Source organism: Haliaeetus leucocephalus, unplaced genomic scaffold (genome assembly GCF_000737465.1).
Source record: "Haliaeetus leucocephalus isolate CR32 unplaced genomic scaffold, Haliaeetus_leucocephalus-4.0 Scaffold339, whole genome shotgun sequence".
Taxonomy (NCBI): domain Eukaryota; kingdom Metazoa; phylum Chordata; class Aves; order Accipitriformes; family Accipitridae; genus Haliaeetus; species Haliaeetus leucocephalus.
The window spans coordinates 20907151-20934964 of record NW_010972775.1 but is presented as its reverse complement, the minus strand read 5'-3'; the positions used below and the strand labels follow the sequence as shown (position 1 = coordinate 20934964).

The window sequence follows — 27814 nt, the reverse complement described above, 5'->3', positions numbered from 1 at the left end:
GCTTCGCGTCCCCTCATCCCCCCTGTAGTGGCCGGGGCCGCGCTCGTCCCCGGTGCCCCGCGTCCCTTCCCAGCCCCGCGGCGGGTCCCGGTCCCCCTTGCTCGTCCTTAACCGGTCCCGACCCCTCACGCCAACCTCGGTCACTCCCAGCCCCGCGCTCAGCCCGTCCCCGTGGCATCGGGCCGCCGTGGAGACCGAAAGGGGCCGAACAGCTCCGGGGGCTCCGGCACGCGTGTGTCCGCCTGTGCAGCCTGGAGGTGCGCGGCCGCTGTTGTTCGTGTCACCCCCCGCCCCTCCCCGTGCGAGCATCCCTCTGCGGGAGCGGGGGGTTCGTCCCTCCGGGAAGGCACCTCGGGGTCGTGGCTTTCGGCTGTGGACTTCTACATCAGCCCATCCAACAGCTTAATCTGCCGATAGCCCCAGGTGTTCCCCCAAAACTGTCTTTTCAGTTAGAAACCCCACTTGCGCGGGGGGACTCCCGGGAGGGGACCGTGGTGTTTGTGGGGCCCTCGCCCCCCGCCCCGGTCAGCTTTGGGGAGGGATGGGGTGGCTGTCGTGGCCGTGGAATGGCTGGGCATCCGAGCTCAGGGACCAGAGCCGAAATCATCAGCGGCAACGCGAGCGGGAGGCAGCGCCCGAGCAAACGACTCGTGTTTGTTAGCAAAGGTGCTAGCTACAGAGAAGAGATGTTGGGCTCCGAGTTGCAGGGATGACGGTGAGCTACTTTAAACCTACAAGTATTGTGCTCTCCTGTAATGCCTGGCTCGGTTCACACAGCCGCAACCGGTAACACCACCCACCGGACCAGGGCCGAACTACAAAAACATCAAAGGGATTTTTCCCTGGACCTACTCTGCACACGCCTTGCTGATCAATCGCAGTATTTTCCTTCTGCTGGTGATGCTGCATAAGCATGGGTCTAATCTGAGAAGGAAGCAGAGAAAGATGCTGTTCTGCAGTGAAATGCCCTTGTGCCTCCTGCCCCCTCTTCACTTAGCAGCCTTAAAGATAAAAAAAAGTAGGGATTGTTTAAAAAATGTGCAAGCAGCCCAGCATCGTCAGAGGGAGAAAAGCGTGTGTTAGATTAATCAGAGATTAGCTGCCGCGCTGTTTAGGAAACCCGGCTGCGGGCTATGCCCATAATAAATCTCGCCACGTGGTTCGTAGCAGCCACGGTGAGGAGAAGCCAGTGTAACTTGCAGAAAATATAAGTTATCTGCAAAGAGAATAGAACAAAGCAGGTCTCGTTAGTCTGTTGGGATTCCTGGGTATGCAGCAGTGTAACGAGGATAGTTGGAAAAGTACTTATTTTCGGGGGGAGGAAAGGAAAAGAAGTGAATTTTTGAAAGCAAAAGTTTAGGAAGCTGAGTTTGTGTCTAGTTTATTGCCTGCTGCTGTCTAAATTGCCCTGTGTGTTTGTTTATGCTGTGACTTGGCAGGTCAGCGGCTCCTGACTTTGGGGTGTGTTTTGCCGGCCCTGCTAAAGAGTGCTTGGTTGCACTTTAAAAGCTTTTCTGTTCTGACTGTTTTTCCCCCCCTTTGGTGGGTTTATATGCTCTAGACACGGTTAACAGCAAGGTAACGTGTTTCTGCGCTCTGCTGAATTTAATAAACCCCACCGTGTTGGTGTCAATCAGCGCTGGAGCAGAAAGCCTCGCTGCGGGGACAGATGCTGCATAGGGAGCAGTCCTGCGCTGCGCGGGACAGGATGCTCCGCTCCCACCCCTGTGATTTTCAAACTCCCCGAAGTGCTGGCCTGGCGACTGTGAACCAGGCATTGGGAGCTGCTGGTCAGTGTGCTGGAGTGGGCTCAGCAGTGAGACAGTATTTTCTTTCCTTTTTTTTTTTTTTTTTTTTTTTTTAATTTCCTGGAGCTCTTTGTTCTGGGTGCTGGACAGCTTTTGTCTGTTATTGCTGAGCCTGGCATTCAAAGGCAGGCATAGGATACGAGAGGCTCCCCGGCTCTGCTCAGTAACAGCCTTGGAATTAAACATTGTCATTTATATTTAAGTAGGCTTAACTTCTAAATTATTGAAGCTATAAGCTTTCACTAATTCCTGCTCTGTGTGACTTTGTTGGGTTTTTTTAGATGCAAAAAAAGGATTGCTTTCTCCTAAATTGGTGTAGTACCCCATCTTTTCTCTTAATATACATAGAGGGTCTCTGGTATCATTTTTCCCCAGTAACACTCAGAGACACTATATGAAATTCAAGCCCACGTTTGGGCTTCATCTCTCTCGGTGATTTCAACAGGAGACTCTCAGGACATGGTTTTCCTGCGTGGTGGATGTGGCAGGCGGCCCATGAAATGGGGTGGTCGTCTCACAACCATATACGTGTGCACCGTGTTTGGGACCGGTGCTGGTCACGAAGCTCACACAGGGGTGTGAGCATGCAGCCACCCATGCTGATGGCACTCAAACGTGTGCTGGGGCCATCATGGTGCCGAAATTAAACTTCCCATTGGAAGTACATAAAAGCTAGCTGAGAGAGAATGGAATAGGGCAGGTTGGTCCCCTCCTGACCTGCCCTGCCACCCCCCACGCAGGGAGTTAGAAATTCTCAGCTAGCCTAATTGTGCCTCTTCTTATTACCTGTCGGGCTCTGGACCTTGCACAACACAAGCTTCCACGCTTGCTTAGGAGCTGGCAGAGGGTTCCATATCCAAGATTACAACCCAGTTCCCTGCTCCTTTCCTTCCTGCTCATTCCTGGTTTTGGCCCACATACCCTGGTGCAATCAGCCCGGCATGGGCCAGCGTGGAGCAGCTCAGGAGCAGTACTGCCTGGCGGAGAGCTGCAAAACTGCTCTCATTTTATGTGTGCAAATGAGAAAGCCTCTCTCCCTCTTTTCTGTCTCCCCGAACTTTTCCTTCTCCAATTTTCTTGTTTCTGGAGAACCCCATGTCACAGCATGTGAAGTGCCAAGCAGTGACCCCGTGAAATGCCAGCCCCTTGTTTCACAAACCCTTGGGATGCTGCTCCTCCAGCACCTCCCCATCCTGCTGCCTTGAAACATATTTCTGCCCCGTGCTGGGATGGCTGGACCTGGCTTGCAAGCCTCGCTGTAGCATTAGGATCCAGCACTGGCTCCAGTGTGAGCAGGATGGGGCCCCATCACAGGGCTGTGACACGGGGAGCAGCGTGCAGTGGAGCTCACGCAAAGCTGCTCCTGGCGCCTGGCTTTCCCCCCCAAAGCAGCGAGCTGATCCAGCACGCGTTCGAACAGACCATGTGCTTCGTTTCGCAGCCTGCAACAGATCTGGGACAGAAGATGCTTTTTTCCGTGCCCCCTTTCCTCCCACTGTGTTTCTTGCTTCGTGCTCCCGGGCTTCTGACCCTGGATATTGTCCTTTTATTTGATCTAACAGAACAATGCAGGAGCCCCCCTCTGCAGATTAAGAACTCCCATTTAAATCAACTGAATAATGTTGGGCAGGAACAGGAATAGTCTGATCAAAATTACTTTGAAATCACAAACTTATTTGAACTTTACTGGAGCTTTTAGTTTTACAGAGTTTAGAAACTAATAAATTATGTAGCAGGGCTCATGAAAATCTACCTGAGCCCGTTTATCCAAAAGAATATGCAACATTTTGGTTTTGCAAGAAAATAAAAATAATTGTTTACACATGTTCAGGAGTCATTGGCAAGCATATAAAACTGATGGTTAAGGAGGCGAACATGTCAATAATTGCACTTTAAGAGAAGAGAGAGGCAAATAAGCGAGTGTACTGAGAAAAGCACACAGCATACTGATCTGGCCTTGCTATTATATCAAATGTCACTGTTGTATCGCACCCTCCACTTGAGAGGAGCCCAGTCACAACCCAGACCCGCTCCTGTGTTGGTAATTTAAAACCAGAGTTTCAGAACAGAGTCAAGGATTTGCTGCCTTTGTTGTTGTTGTTCTTGTGCATATGATGGTGTTGATGAAGCTAATGGCAGGTCAGGAGGATACGTGTTGTGGTGGGCGATTCTGCTGAGTTGTGAAGATGCTTTTGCAAAAGGATCTTTGCTGCTGAAACCTGAGAGCACGTGAAAAGGAAGAGGAGAGCTAGTATTTCGTTAAAACAGTTCTGGTTTTGGACGAGCAGGGATCGGTGCGGTGCTTGGTTCCTTGAGATGAGTGAGGTGATGCTTTCCTCCATCCTGAATTTCAGGGTGGGAGGTGATAAGGCAGAGGGGAGAGCAGGGAGGAGAGTGCTGTGTTTGCTCTGAATCCCCTGGATGCAGTTAAGAGTTTCAAAGGTTTTCATGTGCACAGAAACTTCTCTTCCTCCAGAAGGACCTTTCCTTTCCTTTCCTTGCACACCATCCAGTCCTGCCTGCCAGTACTCAATCTGAATTTCAAGGGCTGGGTGACAGGGCTGCACTTGCTGGTGGGTTTTGGCACCATGATGCCAGGGTGCTTGCAGTGCTCTCGGCAGCCTCGAGCCATCGCGCTCCTCCCAGACACCATGTCTCTGATCCATGGGCACCGTCACCCACCGCGTGGCCTGTCCATTCCCTGCCGGGTCTGTGCAAGGGACCGGCCATGGGGACAGCCACCTCCCTGCTGCTTTCTTGTAGAGTCAGGGGCTGAAACCAACTCTTCCCCCGTTCCACGTTAGAGCAGCCTTGGGGGCTGAAGCCTGGAGGGACCCCAGCTCTGGGCACAGCGTTTCCCATCTTGGCTGCTGCCTTTGCCATCTTCTCGTGCGCAGTTGTTTCCTGCTCCATATTTGTATCACTGATGCCCTCTGCGGTGAGACTGTGATCTGGTCAGGGCTGCAAAACACGTGGGGAATGCAAATAACAACACATCCTTCACTCGGCTTGCTGCCATGCTCTCTGGATGCCTCACTGTGGATGGAGCTACTGTGGGCAATTAACTCAAAAAAGATCTTTGCCCTTTCCAGCTATACCAACAGGTTTCACTCTGCTTTCTTCAGAGATGGGGGAGACCACGAGGACTTGGAGCTCATCCTGGAAAGGGTCTTTGTGCTGTGAATGCTTCCAGCTTCCATGCCGTGTTTAACAAGCGACCTCCTGGGATTTGCCCAGTCTGGTCTTGAACATCTGAAAATTATTTGGGGCCACTTCTCTGGCTCTTTGGGCTGTGTTTGCCTTTCTCAGCCAAAATCTGTCTCCCTGCTGAGGGCAGTGATGCTGGGCATGTCTCTGGGCTCCGCATCAGGTGGCTAAGAGGTTGTGTTATCCTCGACAGAGACCTCCTGCAATCGCTTAATGAGTGGATGTGGTTTATGCGCCCTGATGGAAAAATCGCTTTATATAACCTCCCGTCCAAAAGGAAAGGGAATAAAAAATTCTGAGCTAGTAAACTTTACTGCCAGCAAGATGTTGGGCCTGTTACAGCCTATTCACCTCTTCTTTAAATGTAAATTTTTCTGGATGCCCTAAAGAGCCAATTTGCACTTTACTGCAGTGTAGTGCTTTTCTCCTTAGGATCTGGGTCAGCCTCAAGGAGATTTAAAGGGGCACCAGCTGGATTTTTAGGCTGCCAATTTCATCAGCCTGAAACCTGTTCTAATCTGCTGGAGAACATCTTTCATGTCCAGATACCTCTTCCTTCCATATCCTCCCATTTGCAGAAGGATTTAAAAAAAACCCCACCACTGAAAAAACAGGAGCCATTTTTTGTAGGCCTGTCCCAACCTGCACCCAGGTTTTTGGTCCTAATACTCACCTGCATCCCACTATAAAAACCTCTGGTCCTGGGCTTGTGGGACTCCAGAGGCATCTTCTTTTGGCTTTATTGAAGGAAGACTGGAGTGGCTATCTTTGGTGGTGGTAAGACTCACTGGTGGGTCGCTGCTGATTTATGCTGTGTTATGCTGGGAACAAACACAGTAAATCGGGAGAGGGCAAATTTCTGCTCATGAGGGGCAGTTTGCAGGTGGATGTTGTGTTGGTGTGATGAGAGAGAGGAACTGGAGCTGCCTCGGTCTCCCCACTGGTGCTCCTGATGATGCTGTGCCAGGAAGAGCAGGGTGGACCTGACTGCTCCTGCAATATCTCGCCTTGCCATGAGCTCAGACCGGGCCCTTGGCAGGTCATTTCATCTCACTGTGATTAATGTTCCCTGTCTAGAACGGGAGTAATAATATGGGCTTCATCTGTCGGGACCGTGTGCTCCCAGGGCAGGGATGGACCTGCTGGCTGTGGGTCTGGACAGGGTCCAGGAGGATGAGCTGTGATGTGACTGAGGTTCTTTGCGATGGATGTCACCGCTAATTAGAGCAGTGAGATTAGCTGCTGTATTTTTCAGAAGCACAGGAGGGAAAGCCAAAATCGTGTTTCCCAAATGGAAAAGGACAATGCTAGGGTATGAGCAAGTTCTTTCAAAGCTTTGAACATGAATCACAGTGTCAAGTAAAAAATAATTAAACTTATTTTTTTTTAAATGTACTTCAAAGTGTCTTTTAAGCTTCCCATTAATTTGAAGTTCTTTCTCTCAGCACTAAATAAATCTCTTGGTTCAAAAGCACAAGTGCTAATTGGTTTCTCTGAGTATGCCTGTCTGCTTGATCAATAGGGGAAGTAGTTTTTGTTAAATATTTGCACATATAGTCACATATTGTATTGCTCAGGGAGATGGTAAATGTTTCTCAAAAGGAGACTTGTAGAATGAGGATTCCAATAATTTTCTTGTGGCCTTTATGTCAGAGCTAATAATGCTTCCTCCCTCCATCCTTTTGCAGAAAGCAAAGCAATTTTCCCTCGCGTGTTCCCTGGCGCAGCCTGCCGGTGTTGAGACAAGCGGTCTGTTCAGCTGCCTGCATAAACCCCTGCCTCTAACTCAAAACTCAAGCTGCTGTGAGCAGAGTTTTACAGTTTCTGCATCAAGCAGAGAGTGGCTGTGAGCCACACTGCCGTGCAGTCAGTACCGGGAGGTACCCGGGATGTTGTGTGGGATGAGCTCAGTTTGGATATGCAGCCAGCCATTGGAGAGGAATGGAGCTTTCAGGCTCCCCGAGTGAATGTGCACGGCCTTGGCGATTTCCTCTCTGTCTCTCATTTAATTGCACTTTTACTGTTTCCATGTGTCTTTGGAGTGTCATTTATTTCCAACTTTGCAGCACCGTTTCTGTGCCTCACTGCTAACTACAATCAGTTATTTATGCTAATGGAGTTGGTTTCCCCTCTTCCCTGTTAACTCCTTGCTTTGTACGTGCTCTCCCTCTTGCCTGTCTGAGCTGACCTCTAGAGCAAACACCAGGAGCCTTCCTGTCCCACCACAGAGATTCCTCTGTGAGTGTCCCTGTCCCTTTGTTTCTCATCCTGAGCATCCAAGGGAGGCAGGGCTCTGTGTTCAGAGTCTGCCTTCAAGATCTGGAGCCCCACAGTGCCAATCTTGGAAGGCCAAATCACAATGTCCCTGTTTGAAGCTGGGTCCTTGAGAACCATTTTTAATATGAATAATCCTGTGGTTACAGCGAAATGGATGAAGGGAGGTAGTTAGAAAGGGATGAAGAAGATGTAAGGTGCCCAGTTTCTACCATGCCTTGCACCCAGTTCTCTCTAGAGCAGCTGTGCGTTGGCCATGTGGATCTTTGGTTTTGGCTGGGATAGAGTTAATTTTCTTTCTAGTAGCTGGTACAGTGTTATGTTTTGGATTTAGTATGGGAATAATGTTGATAACACACTGATGTTTTTAGCTGTTGCTAAGTAGTGTTTAGACTAAGTCAAGGATTTTTCAGCTTCTCACGCCCAGCCAGCAAGAAGGCTGGAGGGGCACAAGAAGTTGGGAGGGGACACAGCTAGGGCAGCTGACCCAAACTGGCCAGAGGAATATTCCATACCATGGGACATCATGCCCAGTATATAAATGGGGCAGAGTGGGGCTGGGGGGGTTCGCTGCTCAGGAACTAACAGGGCATCAGTTAGCAAGTGGTGAGCAATTGTATTGTGCATCACTTGGTTTGTATATTCCAATTCTTTTATTATTATTGTAATATTATTTTCTTCCTTTCTGTCCTATTGAACTGCCTTTATCTCAACCCATGAGTTTTACTTTTTTTTGATTCTCTCTCCCATCTCACTGGCTGGGGCGGGGGTGAGTGAGCGGCTGGGTGGTGCTTAGTTGCCAGCTGGGGTTAAACCATGACAGGCTTAGGTTGGGCTGTTTGTGGGCCAGTTTCTCATATCTGTTCCTGATGGTGTGCAGCATCCCAGGGCCTTGTTCTTTTTTGAGAAAACCTGCAGGAACATGATGGCCTGTAGAAGCATGGTATTGAGAGGGGTATCCTTCTCAACAAGCCCACTCTGTGCCCCCAAATTAAGCCATGAAGCTGAGGGCCATAGGGAATGGGACTGGCTTCAAGGTGACCTTTGGCTGGAGAAGAGCCTGTGGCTGCTTCCTCAGAGCTTTCTGCATGCCAGGGACCTGCTGTGCTGCAGTGCCATGGTGGTGCAGAAACAGGTCAGCTTGCCAGCTTGCTTCTTTCCGACCGTGCCACCGATGACTTAACCTGTTTGCGAGACTCAGACATTTACCCCATGAAAGACACAAGTCTGTGGTTTTTGCAGAGTGGGATACTGAGGCTCTTGAGGACCAAAGCTCATTTTTTTTAAGGCAATTTCAGATTTGTCTCTTTAACGATGCAGATAGGCAGCTTTAGGATGTCTAATGTGTCCATGGTGCCAGGGAAAGGCATAGGGACTTTTGAAGAGCAGGAGATGCCTCCCTGCATCTTTCAGCATCTACGTATCTTGGGAGAAGAGAGACTTTTGGCTGAGTTTGCACTGAAAGCCCATGTCAAGTTGAAAGATATAACTTGTCTTCTCCCAAATACTCAGATGGGGTGGGCTTGCTTCTCCCCATGCATCCAGTTAGTTGGTCACCTGGCCCTGAAGCCCCATGAAAGTGTCAGTGGGATTTCTTCAACGTTGGAAAAGCATCCCATGATAAAAGCATCCATTGAGGAGGAATTTGTTTTTTTCTGGACACTGCGGGGTATTTGTAGGTTACAAACCAGTTGCACACTGTCCACTGCACAGTGTCACACCTTGAGGCACAGTCCTGCTCTTGACTGCAGACTGAGGAGACCCCAGGACCAGCCAGTGTCCGTCCTCACCCCGGCGTGTGTCTGAGGGCACCAGTCCTAATTATAAGTGTCATCACTTCTGCTGCTTGAGCAGCCTGGAGTTAGGACGCAGACCGAATGTTTATGGAGGTAAACATCATTATCTCCAATCACAGGCCTTAATGATGGTTATTATAATGACAGCTATTGTGGGAAGGGCATGTAATTATGTTGATTCTTTCTTTTATTGTACATATAATAATAAGCTGTTTTATCTAAGAGTACAGGGGATCTGAGGGAAGATGGGACATTTATTTCATTAGGGATTTTTTCTGATTGCCTGTTAGGCTAAATCCTGAAGTCTTGTTCAATCTTTCTGGAGTCAGAAGTCCCCCTTGGTTCAGTGTCAGGACATGAGGGTCCTTATCCTACCTAACTCCCCGGAGTGCCCATGCAGGGAATGGGGCCCCAGCATGGTAGGTGCTGTTGAGAATCTGGCCACTTTACAGAAAAATGCAGAGCATTCATCTAATTCCTTAATTTTCGCAAAAAAAAGTAATTGATGGGTTTGTGCTGGCTGTAGTCTAACTTGCTGAGAGGACCCCAGGGCTATCTCATAAAAAAGAAGTCACAGTGAGCGATAGATCACTGAGATGGCTGGAGCTAGCCTGACATTTTAAGACTTAATGGGTTAATAAAGTGTGTGTTTTAGGTGTCTGTCACTAAGCAGAGTTTGTCCATTCCCTGCACACACATTCATACCTTGACAGCAGTACCTTTGACCTGCCATGCACTACCCCTGCCTTCTTTGTCTGCTCCGTCCATCTGCCTCGGCTCAGGTTGCACTCAATGTTTATCCCCCGTAATCCAATTTAAGTTGCCGTAGAAAGCAATGGGGATTTACAGAAAGAAAGAAAAAAAATCTCTCTGGGTTTTCAGAGCAGAAAAGACAGACTTTTTTTTTCTTCTTTTTCTTTAGGATAACTGCCTCTTCTCATCTCTTTTATTTTTACCACAAATTAACGATCTGCCCTCCACTGTTTTTGAGTCTACTGCGGTGGGACCCTGTCCTTAGTGGGGTCTATATTAGGGACAGACGTTACAAAGATTGTGCTGTGGTTGGTTTTTGCCAAGAGAAATTGCCTGTGTGTGTCTCAACTCTGCAAGCAGCTGTGGAGTCGGTCCCCCTGAGCCCATGAAAGAGGGGAGAAGCTGTATCGTAGGTTTGAGTAGCTGGAAACCTCCACCCATTGAGGGGGTATTGCACAAGAAAACTATTAGAAAGGCTTTTCAGATGAAATTGTAGTTTTCTTACTCTGCTTGAATTTCTTCTCCATTGCTCTTCTTTAAAATAAAAAAATATGCGCCTCCATCCCTGCATTTACACCCTTCAAATATTTATAGGACTCCTGTTTCCTGGTTGCTTTTTGTCTTCCATGTCAGCTGTATTTTGGGCTAATCTTTAAACAATAGCTCTATTTCTGTCATCTTCTGTAGCATCTAATCATGACTGTATGGCAAATTATACCCTCAAAAGGTGTGCTGGGCCAAGTGAAGCATAACATGCCAAAGACATAGTGTTTAAGCTTTCTGTTGGCAAAAGAAGTAAATTAGGATGTATCTGTATGACGGAAAGCGAGGGTCTGCCTATTGTTGGTACAAATTCTGCAATAACTTATCTCTCATGGACATCATTTAGCGTAATTGCTTTGCAAGAAACCTTTTGTGTCACTGAGCCAGAACATTGTGCATTTGTATTTTGGTGCTTAACTTCCTCTTCATTAAGGGCTGAATAGCACCATCCTTTGCCTGTTACAGCATGAGAGAGACACTAAAGAGACAGAAAGGCTTGGTGTTATGTGTGAGAGGCAAACAGCCTCCTGGTCTGCCAAGCGGGAGAAGCGTCATGAAGATGCTGGTGGCAATATGGTCTGAATTGGGAGCTGACAATCTCCCTCTTCACCCCCGCCGGCTGTGCTGCAAAGGGGACTGGGGCATGGTGCAGCCCCCTCTTTGCCTGGTTACATGGGGAGAGGAGCGGATTTCTTGAACTGGTGTAAACTTCTGCTCCTGGGGTGGGAATGGCTGGAGTCTCCAATGGGAGCCTGGAAGGTCTGTACCCGTGTTTGTGCCTTTGGAAACTGCATCCTGAGATTTTGATAGCAAAGCCTTGGGAACCAAAGCATGCCCAAGGGTTTCATGTTTCTCTGAAACACTTGCACCCTGTAGTCCTATCATAGCCCACTCCATCCCAAATGTTTTCATCATCCTGTTAGCTGCTGTAGCAGTTGAGTCTTGTTGCTTCTTGTAGACACGCTGCTGACTCTGTCCTTCTCTCTTCATTTTAGATTTTGGCCATTCCTCCGAACTGGCATTCGTTGTGGAGCCTAGCGATGACATAGCTGTGCAGGAGCAACCCTTGATCCTCTACTGCCAGGTGGAGGGCATCCAGCCGATCACCATCACATGGCGGAAAAATGGCGTCATGATCGTGGACAGCGAGAATGCCTTTATGTTGGCCAACGGGTCACTCTATGTCTCCCGCTTCCAGAGGGTCCGGGGAGATGGGTCCTCGGATGAAGGCGAGTATGATTGCATGGCGCAAAACCACTACGGGCTGGTGGTGAGCCGGAAGGCGAAGATTCAGGCAGCGAGTAAGTACGGGCATCGTCCCACCTGCGCCTCATGGGGCAATGCCACAAGGGGCACTGGCTTTGCCAGGAAGCAGGAGGGCAGTGTGGTGGGTGCTGGGTGTTCAGGGAGGGAGGATTAAAGAGGGGGAAGAGAAAAAAGAACCTGGAGCTGCTGTGGGGATCTGGCTGGCATCTAATCTGTGCAGCTGTCCAGGTGTGAAAGGAGAGCTAATCACTTTTCTCAGGGAGAAAACTAAAAGCCACCTTCTAGCAGTAAATTCCCTGTCTTGGAGGGATAAGTTACATTAAAGTCATGTGGTGAAGTAGTCTGTAGTTTATATATCTCCTGTGGTGGGTTTGGAAGTCCCTTTGCTGTGCAGCTTGGCTGGGCTCTCCTTGGCAGGCAGCACTTCCCAAACCATAGGCAAAGACCTTCTGAAGGTCATGGTTGCTTTCATTTTGTTATTTAAGGCAGGCAGCGTGGAGGCAGCAAGGTCTTATTTACTACCCAGCATGGCAGTGCCTTTGGGGGCAAGGCTAACAACACCAGACAGATTGTCTGGTGGGGGAGCCCGGAGGAGGAGAGATATGAAAATGTCAGTGCGGGAATGAAATTTAAAGGTGGGGGAGGAAGAATTACAGAGCAGGCTGTGACTCCAGCCCTACGCAGTACCCGGCTTAGCCAGTTGCATTGCCATGGCCAGAACGGTTGGTCCTGTTGGGTCTCCTGCCATGCAGGCTGCTGAGTTCCCCCTTGCCAGCTCTGGTTGCTGGTTTATGTTTGTCCCAGGACTGATGGCAGAGCTGAGGTGTCGTGGTGGTTTCTGTCCCTGTTGTGTTGGTGGCCAGCTTTGCCCACAGACTGTTTGTGGGCTCTGGGGGTGCAGCCACTAATCCTTTTTGCATTCAACCAGAAGTCGCTGTTGGGTGTACTTTATCTATGGGCGTGAGGACAGGTGCCTAGTATGGCCCCGAGACCTGGCTGAATGCTGGTTTGTTAAGTTCTACTGAAGGGTTCTTCGACTTGTTTGGGAGATGGCTACTGCTCTCCTTTCTGTGCAAGCCACTTACTACCCGATTCTGTTGTGTTTGCATATTACACTGTGATTTTTTTGGTGCAAAGCAGGAAAAGTCTATGGCAAAGTCTGGCCTGAGGTCCCCTGGCTGCAGTCTCCAAACTGGGGGGCCTTTTGGAGCATTGCCACCCGCTCCCTGCGGCGCAGGGGCCGGCTGGCAGCCCACCAAGGGAACACTCCAGCCCTTGTGTATAACAATTCCTGAGTGCATGAAGTGGCCATCTGCAACCTAGCTTTTCAGTAGTGTAAGAAGTGACATTGTCCAGGAGCCAAGGGCTTTGGGTCTGTGCCAGATTAGCAGCTGGATCTCAAACTTGTCAGTCTTGTGGTGCTAAACCTTGGAGCACTTTTGGTGAACAGCTCTGGCATTTATGAGCTAGGAGCTGGCTGACGCACAAGCACAATGTCAGACTTCTCGGACCTGTAAACAGGAGACATGAGAGCCGGAGGAATTACCTTTGGGATAGTGGATTGTCAATAAACACTGTTATCTTGGCTCCTGCATCAATATGTATGTGATGTGCTGTGTGTCCCTGAATAGCATTTCCTTTTGTAGCCATAGTTTCGTGTGAATCAAAATGAAAAAGGGATCGTGTTGAAAATGTTCTGGACTCCTTTCTGGCTTCAGGCTTGGTTTCTTGCCAGCCCTGAGAAGAGGTCTGGGCGAAGCCAGCACAAAACAGCGGGCACCTGGCCTCGATGCCACAGGTGCCTGTGGATAATGGGAATAAACGGGATGTTGTGAGCAAATGTAACCTGCTGCTCAGGGCGAGGTCCCCTGCTGTGTCTGAACCACAGGGGACTCGGTTTAAAGGTTTAAACGTAGATGAAATCTCCTAAGAATGAATCACAGTTGTACCTTTGAGCCCCCATGTGTCCTGGTGGTTACACACAAGTAGCAGCGATTTTCCTTGCCCCAAGTCCTGATAAGCAAGTCAAACAAAGGAGAAGGGTAATTATCCCCATTTTACAGATGATGGGACCATTGCATGGAAGAAATGGGTGCTGGCTGCCTGGAAGGAAAAAAAAACCCGAGCGCTAAGCAGAATTTTGCAAAGCAGAGTAAATACTGCCGTTGGGTAAAACCTCATCCCAATGCTGATCTCTTCTTCACTCTGAGCTTGACATCTGAACACAAAAGCAAAGTAGAAGTAAAAACCTTTCACAAACAAAAATCTTGAAAGTTGATCAAGGCCGTGCTACTGAGGAATAAAAGGGATCTGACAGACCGGAGCCCCTCGAGAGCTCTGCTGCACTTTTCGCTGTCTTCAAAGGCAGGCTGTTAGTCTCATATCACCGTTACAGACCCTGGCTTTGTATTATTGCTTGGAATATAATCTTCTTGGCTCGGAGGAATGTACATATTTGCATTCAGGAAATGTGGGCTGGATATCATATTTTTATGTTTCAAATTTACTTCAACACTTGGCATTGAGTAGAATTTAACTGGAAGAATATGCTGGTGTCAGCCTCTGTGCTTGTGGCCCCAATGGGCTTGAGGTGCATGCAGTTTCCCCATGGAGCAGGCACTTCTTAAAGCCTTCCTCCTAAAAATTGACTCATTAAATTTATTTAACTGAAATTCAGGGGAATTTCTGTATGTCATCGTTATTAACCGAAGATACTCTGTGGAGGGAAGAGGACCTTGGCTAGTTTGTGGATTGGCAGGTCAGGTGTTAAACACATTGATAATATTTTTGTAGTGTAACTTTCTTTTGACAACAAGTACAAGTGTGCAAGAAGCCTATGTGTAACTGAGTTGAGCAGAGGCGCTCGTCATTTCCACCCTCTGCCTAACACGCTGGTTGGAATTTTTTCTGTTGCTGTTTCTGCGTCTGTTCAAACCCTGGTGTGTTAGTTTAAAAGCTTGTGCAGTGCAGCATGTTTCTATAATCTAATCAGGTTATTGAATACAGATATTTTCTTTTTCCTAATGACAGCTTCATAATTTTGCATGACTCCAAGCTGTCTTAATTAAAATCAGTTTTGTAGGCAGAGTGTTCTCTGGAGGCACTGCTTGGCTGTGTCTTCCTGGGTCTCTTTGAGGAGCTGTATTTCCTTTGTGCGTGCCAGAAGCCGATGCACGCCTTTGCTGTCTGTGGATGGAGATATCCTCTGAGCAATAGTAATGGCTAGAGTCCACTCCTTTGGAAGGTGAGCTCCCCAAAACACAGCTGCCTTCCTTCTCATCACCACCCTTTGCTTAACTTGGCCTTACTGATTGTGTTGTCGTATGGCATTTCCAGCCCTTTTTGCCGATGCTGTAATTTGATGGAGCTGCTTCCACATCATCATAAATCACAGCCCGGCCGGTGCAGTAAGACCCATTGATTATATCACTCAATAATAAGCAGTTACCACTAATTGGAAATCACCATCAAACTGGGTATCGGATCAGGCTCTGCACGCATCCAGCCTGAGAGTAGCAATTTTCCCTGTTTGATCTGGTGCTATTAAAAAAAAAGGAAAGAGGGAAAGTAAGTAAATTGTGCAACTTAGAGCCAAAGAGGTTTCCTGAAGTTTGGTGAAATGGACCTGCCCAATATTTGAAGTACTGTGGGACCTGAGAATAGCTCTGGAATGATCTGAGCTTGTAAAGACGCTTTCCTCATTGTATCTTGCTGTGGAGGGAATGTTTTGTAGCCAAGCGTAGCAGCACACATCCCTGTGCCCTTCTCTGCTCCCTTACCCCCTTCCCTTCTGCATCCTGCCCCAAATCCCGCTCCTCCATCTCACTGTGCCTGGCCATCCATTTCACTTACCCTACCGGCAGGAGGGCAGGATTGATAGCTTGGGCAAGGCAGATGTTTTGTCTCTTCTCTGCATTGATCCCTGCGGACAGCAGCAGCAACTCCTCTTGCCCAGCCTGGGGCCAAGGATGCTCTCCCCGCAAACACGCTGGCCGCTGCAACCTCCAGGCCAAGGGTCTCAAGGTCATCTGCAAAATATGAAAAGGGGTGAGATCTGGTGCATATGCATGCCTGCAAGTTGTTTTCCCTGCCAAGCTGTGCAGCCAGGGGAGGAGATTGGGAATCACGGGGTTTTTAAAGCAGCAAAGATCTTCCCATCGTTTCAGCTCCTCTGCACAGAATATATTCAGGGTTTAACCTGCAGCCCCCTTTCCAGGCTCTGGGGTGGTGGGAAGAGCTGCTGAGCCCAAATAATGGCAGCATTTATAAGAGTGTAGAGACAAGAAGGAAGTCTAAAAGGATTAGGGAGAGACAAAGGGGGCTGATTATTTTATGGGTCACAATACAAGGCATTAGAGTGAGATCACAAAGGGATGTAATTACAAAAGAAGGCCATACTGGGGGGATCAAACCAGGATTAGAGTGGGAAATGTTTTTACACAGTTTTGTTCCACTCATTATGAAGTTAGCATTTTAAATTAAGGTTTAAATAAGGTGGCACCAAAGTTGTCACCAAGGTATTTCCTGGGCAATGCCACTGTTTGGATGCAGATTGCGAGTCTCAGCTCAAAACATGAAGGCAGACCTTAAACACGTGGATTTGCTGTCAGTTTTTCTTGTGCGCGTACAGTATCTGTATAGTCAGCAGAGCCGTACCTATAGCTTGTGCTTAGATCAATTCAACCTGTCTCCGCAGTTGGAGGTGGGATACTTTTGTGATGACATGTTTTAGTGGTGCGAAACACGTGCTGGAAGTAAAGGTATGCTTTTAAAGCAAGTGCCCTGGTGTCGGTTTGCGGCTCTGGAGACATGGTAGTGTTACTCCCAGGAACTTTTGGCTAATGGTCGCTTGCATTTTATTGCAGTTTAACCCCTGCTGTTGCATGCCAACTTTCCCCCATCCACAAATGAGATTTTTTTATTTTTTCAGTTGTGGCTCTGCTTGCATTTAATGGCCTTTCTTCTCAAATGCTGAGTAGAAAGGCTCAGTCCTGATGCCAGTGATGTTTCTTCATTGTCTATGCTTTGAACGCTTACGGTTCTTGGTAAGCCCAGAGCAAGTTCTGGGCTTGTAGCAGTGGGTCTCAGAGGGGAAAAATACCCATGAGGAATTACTAAAGGAAAAAAAGGAAAGAAAAAGAAATTAAGTAAAGCTAAAAGACCATGAGAGGTTTCCAGGGGATGGATATGATGGGTGAGTAGGTTATTTCCCTCCATCAGCTCTTTTGGCTGCCTCTAGGACATGACTGGCTCACGTGATGCTGCCTCTAAAACCTGTACTATTGCAGTATTTGGCCCTGTGTGTGCTGCAAAACAAATGTACAAATATAGGAGTCACTGGTGGGAGACCGGAGAGATTTGACTGGGAATTTTAGTAGATTTGTGTGATTAAAAGAGTTTGTCACCCACCCACTGCATTTCAGTGTCTGCATGTAACAACCAGGATTCATCCTGAGACTTGAGCACATTATAAGACCATATTTCTTTTGGCTGCTCATTTCTTAGCAGTGTGATAGTTATTTAAATATCATCTTGCACTTCTTTGAGAGGCTTCTAACGTGGATGCGCCAACCTTAGCTCTGGCAATGTTATCTCTCATATAGGGGGTTTGCACTGCAGGCAGTAATGTCACTTAGTCATTTATAGAAAGCTCAGGGGAAATATATCAGAAGAATTTCATTAATGGTAGCACTGTTGAGTTATTTGTCTCAATTAACTCTTGGAGCACAGCTGAGGAAGTTCTGACATCTCTGCAGCCTGCACCTGCAGCATGAGGCTGCTCCTGAGTTCGCTGCTTGCTTTTTTAACATGGGGTGACGCTCTGCTGGTACCTGCTCGGGCAGCTCCGTGGAGGCAGCACGGTGCCCAGCCTCATGTGCTTTTACACTGCTTGTCCTTCTGGCTGCTACTTTGCTCTAGCCTCTCCTTGAGGTGTGGGGCCACCCTCCTCTGTTATTTTATTTGGGAGGGCAGGTCTCTGCTACCTTAGTCTTCTGCTTGCAGTCATCACCCCAGGATCTCTTTGATGCTGTCACCTAGAGCAGCTCTTTATCTACTCAGGCTTGTCTCAGCTTAAGGATTTGTAATGCCACTAGTTATACGGCTGTTTTTCCAGCAGGCTGGTGGTGGTGTGATGGTTATATGTGGCTCTCACTCTCATTCTGCCCTATGAGGGTCCCAGCTGGCCAGTAACATCCATGCACCAGCTCTGCCTCTGTTTCCCCTCTCTGAACTCAGGGTGGGTTTACTGTCAGTGCCATCATTTGCACACCCCTGTGAGCACCTTGGTGGGGCAAACTGCTATTTTGTGTTTATTAGGGACCCATGTTAGCTGGGTACGGTGTTTCATTTGCACTGTTGCTTCCCTGCAAGCCTGCCAAGAGGTGAAGGGTACGCAGTGCTGGGGAGAGGCTGGTGCCCAGGTGAGAGGGGCTGCTTTTCTGCCACCATTCATTGGCAAGACTGTGAGTAGGAATTCATTTTCAGGGGCATTTGACCAGAGCAATTGATGCTCTTGATCTAGCAGGTAACCAGTGAGTTAAAGGAAAGCATCGCTACGTTTGCCTTGAAGCTCTGGTCATGGCTGTAGCGCACAGTTACTGAAAACAGCAAAATACGTAAATAAATAAAAGGGCACAGAAGCAGTAGAGAAAGATACCTGATTGTGTCAGGGTTGTGTCTTTTGTGCTGATCCCTGCCCACAGCAGCCTGCCTGCTATGAGACTGGGATTTGGGTACCTTGTTTTGAATGTTTGGGGCCTTTGGGTGCTGTAGTGATATGAGGAAGGGCAGACTTCACAAATCCCCTCTTACGGGTGAGTCCCTGCACGGGGGCCAAAGCTGCTTTCCCAGGGCTGGCAGGATGAGACCTGGGAGAGCTCTTGGCCAGACCCCCCTGACACCAAGGGATGCTGGATGCTAGCTCCATGCACCGCCTCTTCTGCTCCAGTTTTGGCTCTACCTGCCATCGCAGCCCTGTTGCTGGGAAGGGACTTTACTCCCACTCCTCCTAGGCACAGCATATGGTTTTCAGAGAGGTTCTTGCTTTAAACCCAATTTTACAGTTGGGTTGACTGAGGCAAAAGGAGGTCAAACGATTCGCCTGAGGTCACTCAATAAGTGGCTCAGATTAAATCTCAACCCACGACGCTGCCCGTTCCCAGCGCTGGCTGTGCTGGCCAGACCAGATGGCCTTCTGAATGCAGCGTCAAGATCCTCGGCTTTTTCTCTACCTCATTGTTCTCCATTGTGGGCTTCTGAATGCAGGACCTTGAAAGTGAGAGTCGTTTGGATTTGCCGAGTCCAAGTTATTCTGTTTAATGACATGGATTTGCAGGAGAGGGTTTAGACACACTGCTTTGCTATGGAGGTTTGAATTTTGCAGAGATTTAGTTCTTTGCTTTGATTTTCTGATATTAAAACTCTTTCTACCCCAACCAGCTAAAATTGGTCCCTAACCCTTTCAGCTCCCCCGCTGCTGTCTCACTGGCTGCAGGGCTGCCCTGGCTTTGTACCCGTGCAGGTTTGTCCGTGGGGCTTTCAGGCCCTGATCCCTGGGATAATTCCCTGTGTGATTTTGCTGCAGCTTCTGCACCACTCTGGTCTGTTTGTGCCATTTGTGCCTTCTCCCTTAGCTTGGTCCTGGGCTTGCACAAGGGCATCGGTGCAGAGTGCTGTTGGACAGATAGTGCTGTGTGTTTGGCTCTGGGAGCCTGCGGGCTCTCGTGTTAGCTCTGGAAACACAGATGGAGATGCTGACATCTCCCTCCTGATCTGGTGTGGTGTCCCATACATCACTCCTGACAGTAGTAGGGGCCACAGACGCAGTTAAAGCAGTGCATTGGGTATCGTGAGACAATTTCCATCCCCAGCCTCTAAACCAAGCAGCTGCCTGGAAAAGCATGGCTCCGTAACCTCTTTTGGAAAGCAGGTGGGCAGATCCTTGGGACTTGCAGAGCAGAGACCATCTGCCCAGGGAGCAGCAATGCTGGGGTAGCTGCTCCTCCCTGCATGCACCCGCCTGCCTGGGGCAGGCTGTGGTCCTCAGGGTGGTGGGGAGTTCTCCTGCACCCGCACAGCCCTCTGCATCCAGCCTCCCGCAGGAGGGCCCGCACTCGGGACCGGCACCACTCACATGCCTCAGTAAGTTGGCACCTCTTGAGCATGCCTTGATTAATGGTGGTTTTTTGTCAGTCCTAAGAGGCCCCCATTACGTCCCTTTGATGCTGCATTTCGCACTTACCACTGTCACTGAGCTCAATGACTAATTTTCACAGGTCATGGGAGAGGGACAATGGATCAGGCCACATTTGGAAGAAACAAATGAAATTTTGCTGCAACTGAGAGCACTAATTAAGAGTGAGGATCAATTTGGGTGTACAAAAGAGATAGTTTTAGGCTGCTGGTGTGTAAATGAGTGACGGTGTTGCGGTAGCAGAAAAGGCTCAGTGTGTGCATACTTCAGCTGCAGCATTGTACTCCACTGCATTTGATCAATCCTTCTGTGCTCATTCATGGAGGAAAAACCAAGCGTTTTCCTGCCTGCCCTGCCTAGGAAAGGCAGGAAGAGCAAACTTGATGGATCAAGTCATGGTTGATCCCTGTGAGATGTTTTTGGCCAGGAGCAGGAGCTTGTGTTTCTTCAATTGTGTTGCTCATCTTGGAGCGTGGCACTGCAAATTGGCTGGTGGCTTTTGTGTGCAGTGCATTGCGTTCACTGCCCATCTCTCTGGGCAGGATGATGCCCATCCTCATCTCAGGCCATAGCTTGCCCTACCAGGGATTGAACTGCTTTGCCGAGACTGCAGAGGAACGCTGACTTAGAGGAGGTGTCAAAGAGGGAAGGGGGACAGTGAAGTCTCATCAAGGAGGATGTCATGGATGCAGTAGGAGGGACCAGGAAAAGCCAAGGGTGCGCAAGCTGGGTTCATGGCTTCACTGAGCACTGAAGAAATGTGATTCACGTTTGCCCAAGTCTTCACATACAACAAAAAGTCAGAGCTAATGTGTGTTTGGGATGAGCTGGTTACAAATGTCCAGGTCCCAAGGCTGTGCCAGTTCAAACCAGTTTGCAGATCATTTTGGTAAAATCATGTCTATTTTTGGTTGGATTTGCCTTGGGCAGAAAGGTAGGAGCATCAGCTGGAGCATCCTTTCACCTTTCGCCTGTGGCGTTCCCATGAAGCAAAGGCTAAACGGATTTGAATCCAAGCAGATTTGTGGTACTGAGCAAACCTCCAAAACTATCAGGCGGAAGGGGCAGTACCCTGTTTTCCCTTGTTCCTTGATGTGATTTGCCCACTACCATTTTTTTTCCCCCTGCAGCTCAGCGTCTTTCCCAGAGGGCAGTGGGACATTCAGCCTCCGTCCAGGGGTTTGCTCTTGTCCTGAGCTCTATGTGGTGATATTGCCCTGAATGGCCAAGCGATGCAGCTGCATCCCTTCGGTCCCCAGTATGGTGGCTCCATCCAAGGTGAGGGGGCTCTCCAAGACACTTTGTTTGCTTGGAGCAGCATCCATGTCCAGCTCACCATGCTTTCCCATGGCAATGTAAAGGGGTTGGAGGGAAAGTCCTGAGTGTGTCTTTCATTAGTGATCCTAATGCTCAGGGGGAGAGGAGAGGCAGGGCCCCAAGGTGGTCAGTTCGAACTTTCTCTCAAAAAAAAAGGGAGGGAAGAGAGAAGAAAAAGTCTTTGCATGCTGGACTGGCCATTTGAAAGATGTCAACAAAAATAATATTTTCTGGTTCTTTTATGGTAGCCAAAGAGAAAACAGCTTCCTTGTCCATTGGAAGACCCATGGGTGCTCTAGAGCTTTGTGAGGGCTCAGACTCTGCAGGTGCCCAGCACCTCTAAATGACAGGGACTGGTCAACACCCTAACTAGAGAGCTTGGGCGCTAGTCTTAAGGATCGAGACTTGACCGTTTTGGCTGATGCAGCATGGTGTTTGATGCCTTGGGAAGCTCAGCTCCTCTACTGCCATCCTGTGTGACCTTGGGCAACTCTCCTGATGCCCTTATATCTCCAGGAATTGGGGATGGAGGCATTGGTGCTCTCCAGCTTCTCCCAGACTTTCTGGGTTTGGGGACCCATCGCCTGCAGACTGTCTGCATCAGCCTGGTGTGGGGGGCCCTGACCCCACTTGAAGCTGTCAGAGCTCATTATCAGCACCAGCAGCTCATTCCCACTGCAGCGGGTCTGGAGAGGCCGATTCTTGGCTGGTTCCCTCCAGGCGTACTGCTCAGCGCTGATTGCTCTGCGGCTAATCGGGGTTGAGGATTTGGGGCACTGAATGTACCTCACATCGCTGCTGGCTGCTGATTTTCATGAGTCTTGTGGGTCTGGCTTTTCTGAGACCTTTGAGCCTGTACCCAACCATCCAGGAACCAGCCAGAGGGTTCAGAAGTTCTTTTAGGGGAAGACACAGGTCCCTGCTTTGTATATTCGTATGCAAAAGCCTCTTGGACAGCCAGCGTGGGTATAGGTACATAGGAGGTGTTTGTGTTTCTGTGCTGGGGAACACGTACAAGCCTTTCTGTTTTAAAGTGTAGTTTGCATACGTTTGAAGCACCTCTGTGATTCATGTTGCCGCGTCCCGCAGGGGAAACAGGATTTGTTCTTGTACAGCTCCCTGCCCAAGGGGAGCCTGCTTAATTTTTCTTTTGCTAACTAGGTTCCCCCAAGAATGAGAGATTACCTGATCTTCCAAAAGCATTTCCAATGTGTGGAGAAGTCTGGATGACTCACAACTTTTAATTAGCTCTCCTGACCGAGGCAAGGATCCCTCCCTTCCTCCCTCCCTCCCTTACACTGAGGTGGTGATTAGAATTACAATGAAGATAATCCAAACTGTATGTGTAGGGTTTTCTGTAAGCGGAGAACAAAGCAGGACATCCATCTGGTGAGTGTGAGCCCATAATACCTTTCTGCTCATTTCTCCAGTGCAACAGGAGCTGCTTGGGACGGAAGCAGGCTCATTATTTTGGAAAGGCTTGCTGACACACAGAGCAGGGCTGCCTTGTAATCTCTGAGGCACTGAAACCACTGCTCAGGAAGGAGCATTGCTTTTATTTTTAAGTCTACCTTTGTATTTCTGCTTGTTAAAATCTGCAGCGATGAGGGATACCAACCTCTTCTGAGCCTGCCATTAATTAGTGTATGAATGAGAGATGCCCTTAGTTTTAGTAAGGCTAATCAAAGCTGTAAGGGAGTTTTAAAAGGCACTACCCAGCAGCAGAGCTAAGCCTGTCCTGCGACAAACATCCCAGCAGCAGCGAGGAAATGCATTAGCTGGAAACAACCTCCTTTTCAAGTGATGCTATTTGCCCTCACTTAAAATTTTCTTCTCTGTATTGGACAGATCTCATGCCTCAAAACTTTGGCATCTCTTTACGTCCTGTCTTTGCAGTGGGAGGCTCCCCTTGTGCTGTGGGGTCTGCTTTCCCATGCTGTGCCCTGCAGCAGGCAGGAAAGAGGCAGAGTTTGCAGCAGAGAAATGCGATGTTGGGCCCTCAACCACGGTGCTACTTGTGCTTTCCGGTCAGCTGGATTTTGCCAGGCTGCTCCAGTGTGGCAAGAGGATGGGCGCATTGTGGCGGGGCTGCCTTGGTGAGAAAGGAACAACAAAAAGCCGTTGTGGAGGAGCAGCCGGCGCTTCGTGCTGCCGCTCGCCGCCATGCCAGCAGCGCAATGCATGCTTTGACTCCTGCCATGGCAACAAGTTCATCCTTAGGCCAGTACAACGTTTGGCCGCAGTGTGGCAAGGCGGCCACGAGCCGGTCCAGCCAGTGGCATCCCCAGAAGGACTCAGTGAGGCAGGAGGGATGGGGTTAGGTTTCATGCCTGCAAGATGCTCTGTCAGCTGCAAAATTCAGGCTGCTAGTTTCCTACCCAAAAAGGACAGGCGAGGCACTGGGTGATCCTTTTGGGATCCTGAGCTGAGCAGCACCGGTGTGCAGAGTCATGATAGCTCTTGCTCTCCAATGCGAATAGCTCGGGAAGCAAGAAGGACAGCCCAGATCCAAGGAAATGTTGGTCAAACACGAGGAATTTGTTCCTCTTATTAGTGCTTCAAGCACTAAAAAAATACCCTCTGCATCTCAGAGCTAGGTGCAGCCTTTGCTTTGAAAGAAATGTCTTTTCAAGCTGGGATCCTGGGTGCCAAACTTGCCCAGCAGCACCGTGCGAGCCAGGCGTGCCAGTGGGGTGCAGGTGGTGCAGCTCAAAGGGAAAATATGATCAGCTGTTGAATGGCAGAGATTTGAGACATCACGCCAAGGCTTTGCGTTTTGATTTTTTCAGTGCATGCTATGAAATTCATAGGTGGAGTATTTCTAGAGAGCTGCTTGGCTTCCTGTAGGAAAAGGGAAAAAAACATGGAAAATAAATAATGTACTCTATTGACAGCTTCCAGCATTCAAAACCTGAGTCGAGCTATCTTTCCTCTCCCAAAATCGTAACACTTGTTCTGAATTCTTGATATTAAAAAATAACAAATTATTAGTTCCTTTAGGTCATCTATTGACTCTTAGCTGTTATGATACACTTAAGTCATGTTTCTAGCATTTGTGATTTGTGGAGAAAAGAAAGCTTGAAAACATCTCGCTTTTAACATAATGAGAGCTAAGGTTGACAGAACTGCGAAACGCTGAAAGTTGGGGCTTCATGGCATTGCCAGACATCACAAGGTCCTTGATGACATGATGAGAGCTGGGAGAGCTGAATAAACTGATGAGCTTCTTCCATTCTGGTCCCTTGTCATGTAAATAGGCTCCAATCTGCATGTCAGATCTCTTGGGTAATAACATTAAAAATAAGGCAGCAAAAACCCCAAGGTGTGTGTGTTAGCAATCTTTAAACAGGCAAAAAATATGCTTGGAGGAGTTTGGATCAGGTGAGAGGGCTCCTTGTTACTGCTGTGCTTCTAATGCAAAAAGGTAACTGCCGTGGCTTAAAAGAAAGTACTTTAATGCTACATAAATATAATTGCTTCGATGAAATGTCTTTAGCCTCCTGAGGGAAGTTGTAGTCTGGTAAGCCTTTAGATATGAATGGACGACTCTGTAATTGCTATTGTTTCTGAGACACATTAGGAAGGCCTAATGCTGATCACTTCTGGCATGTTATGGAAGCAGCGTAATGGCAGTCCCACGCAGTGTGCAGGGGAAGAGGGTATTAGTATGCATTTTGCAAGATGAAAAACTGACAAACGCTTCAGGACTGGAAGGTTTTTTTCCTAATTAGATTGTGGGCTTGTGAATTTTATTCGATTTTTTTTTTTTTTTTTTTTTTTTCCTGCTGGTATGCAGAGTGAAAGTATCTAATTCTTTGCAATTTAGGCTTTGGATAATGAGCTTGAAGGCAACATCTCAGAGGAGTGCAGAATTGATGGGTTAGTACATCAGCTCTGGTTAATGCAGTCTCCTGACACTGACAGGGTCCAAACCAGCTGGTTCACAGAAAAGGGCAAGACATGGGTATTGGGAATAAGTATTTTTTATTTTTTTAATACTGATTAGTAAAACATGGGATGTTCTGATACATGGGATGTGCTTCCATCTCTGAATTGGGAGCAGCTATCTTTAAAAATCAGAATCTGGGCTTAGAGATAATTTCTAAGAGATATCTTGGGTTGTGTCCTGCTTTTAGATACTGTAGGCATCATGTTTTCCAGCTTTTCTTCACAGCATAGGGCCCAGAAAAGCTAGCAGACTGCTCTGGCACAGTAAACAACTAGGCAGGAGCTGGAAGACCTTACCCCATTCTAGCAATTCTGGCTTAAGTGGCATTTTTCATGGAAGCTAGCAAAACTAGGGTCCTGAGAGGCAGCAGTGTAGCCAGGAGGATTGGCACTTCCTTTGGGGTATTGATATAATTCTCGTGCTGTTGGTCAGACACAGGGTTATTCCTCATTTTCTGCTGGGCAATGTTTATAAGTGCTTCTCAGTGCTGTTTGACTGCAGTCTTCTTCCCTGCCAGAGACAGGGGCCTGTTTGCAAAACCAGGGAGGTTTCCAGACCTGGGTGGAAGAATTAAGGCCAGCACTACAGCCGTGTATGACAGGCAACTGAGATCTCCCATCGTCGCGGCATTCACTCATTACAGATTAAACCCTGCAAGTGGCTGGATGGTCTGTAGAGGTTAGTCCATCTCCTGTGTCTTACTGGAAGTGGCATTACTTGCCAGCTTTGCCATTGTTTGCTTTGCTTTTCTATTAATGTGCCTTATTTCCACGTGTGTCCTCTCAGAGGTAACATTACTCAGACTAAGCAAGACATAGTCCCTGTTTCCAGAGACTGGTCTGCTGATACCCAGGGTGCGAACCTGGCCAAGCAAAAGCTGCGGGGTTGCCCACTTTAGCTCTTGCCTCTGTGTGCTGACCTGGACCTTGTCCATGCCATTGGGTGCATGCACAGCCTGACTACTGGATGTTTCTTCCTTCCATCGGCAGCTCATATACTTTGTCGTTGGTGTTCAGAGCTGCAAATCTCTTTTTTTCTAGCTTTGTTAGCACTGACTTCTGTTTAGGAGTGGTATCAGTTTGTAGTTATTTTGTTGCTTGATCCTGCAAGAATATCTATCAGGTAGTAGCCAAAAAGGAGATGAATTTCTACCCTTGGGTTGCAGGGGTGTCCTCTCTAAAATGCTGCTGTCCTCTCACCATCCCGTGTGCAGCTCTAGCTTGTTTTCTGAAGTTGGTCCTAAAATGTTTGGGACCTGCTACCCAAAAGGCCTGAGGAGAGAGCCTAGAAAGAGCTCTTCTGGGGACAAAACAGAAGAGATGGGGTTAGGTCCTTTATCATTGCCCTGTCCTTGTGTAGGGACTGATGTAAATGTAGTCCTCATCTTCGCTGCACCATTAGCATTCTATTACGAAACAAAAAGTAATAACTTACTGATGCTTTCCCTTGAATGTTTAGCCTCAAGTGGTACATCTTGGTCTTACTTGGAATTTATTTTCATTCTGGAGATTTTTACTGCCTTCAGAAACTTCACTTAGAAGAGCGGGATTTTATGGCTCTAAACTGTTTGGTCTTAAAGACTGTTTTTTTCCCCGTGGGCTTTTTTTTTTAAGGAAAATGAGGAGTCATGTAATCCTTGACACACAATAGATTGTCCCAGATTAATAACATACTATTTTTCACAGTGAACACGACACTGGCCTGCTGTAATTTACTCTCCATCCTGGCATGCTCTTAATTAGGATGAACACTTATGTGAAAACTCCACATATGGCCAGTGCTGGCTTTCATAATAAGCTGCCCCAAAAACGTGAGGAACGAGGGGTAGTGAGTCAATGAAAATCCTGACATAAATTGACTTTCTGTGTCCTGGCAGTGCTTGGCTGAAAGCCAATGACAATAAGAGCCCGGCGTGCCAGAATTCACAGGCAAATAACACTTTTCCACTACAGCATCCTTACGAGACACCCTCCCAGCAGCCGTCCTTCCTTCCTGCCACTCATTCGCTTGTGTCCAAAGAGGCTGCCGATGAGGGGGGGGGAAATGTCTCAGTGTTGTGATGGGGTGCAATGAAAACATGAGTGACAGAGTGACATTTTGACAGCTTGACTTCAGGTTCCTACTGCAAATGTAAATATGTTCATTTGAATCCAATTTACACAACCAGGAGTTTTTAATGGGAAATAAATGGAGGATTGCTTAAAGGTAACTTTTGGGGATTTTTTTTTTTTTAATCCAGGATATTTGTGGACTTTTTTATGGGTTCAGCTGCAAATTTCCATAATATTGTGGAGGTTGAAGTGGTGTCTGTCCCACTTTGCTCCAGTCATGTGTTTTTCCATCAAATTGCTTTGTTTTCTCCGGTTTGATGCTAATTCCCGTCTGAGTCAAGAGACCGCCAGCAATGTAGTTCATTAAATGTACCTATTGAGCAGCTGATAAAATTGAACCACAATCCCATCCTCCTCAAATCAAGGACTTTTAAACAGCCAATAGTCCATTTTATCTTTTTCCTAAGGGGTCTAATCTATTGCTCTTTCTCACTTGAAAACTTGCTGTATTTTCACTGGAGAAAAGTCGCTGAGTGTCTTGTCAGGTGGGAACAAGAATGGCTGAATCACGTTTCGAAGCATGATTTATTTAGGCAATCTCAGCACCTTGGGGATTTCTTATTCCTTATTAGTCCTTGTAGTAATTCCTCCCTGAG

General features: G+C 48.0%; 1 protein-coding gene across 1 annotated transcript in view; it reads left to right on the top strand.

Moving 5' to 3' along the window:
- IGDCC3 (immunoglobulin superfamily, DCC subclass, member 3) overlaps positions 1 to 27814 on the top strand; it is a 114102-nt gene that overhangs the window by 8739 nt on the left and 77549 nt on the right. Inside the window, exon 2 of the mRNA XM_010572313.1 lies at positions 11377 to 11682. Coding sequence (XP_010570615.1) covers positions 11377 to 11682 — 306 coding nt within the window. The remainder of the gene's footprint in view (positions 1 to 11376; positions 11683 to 27814) is intronic.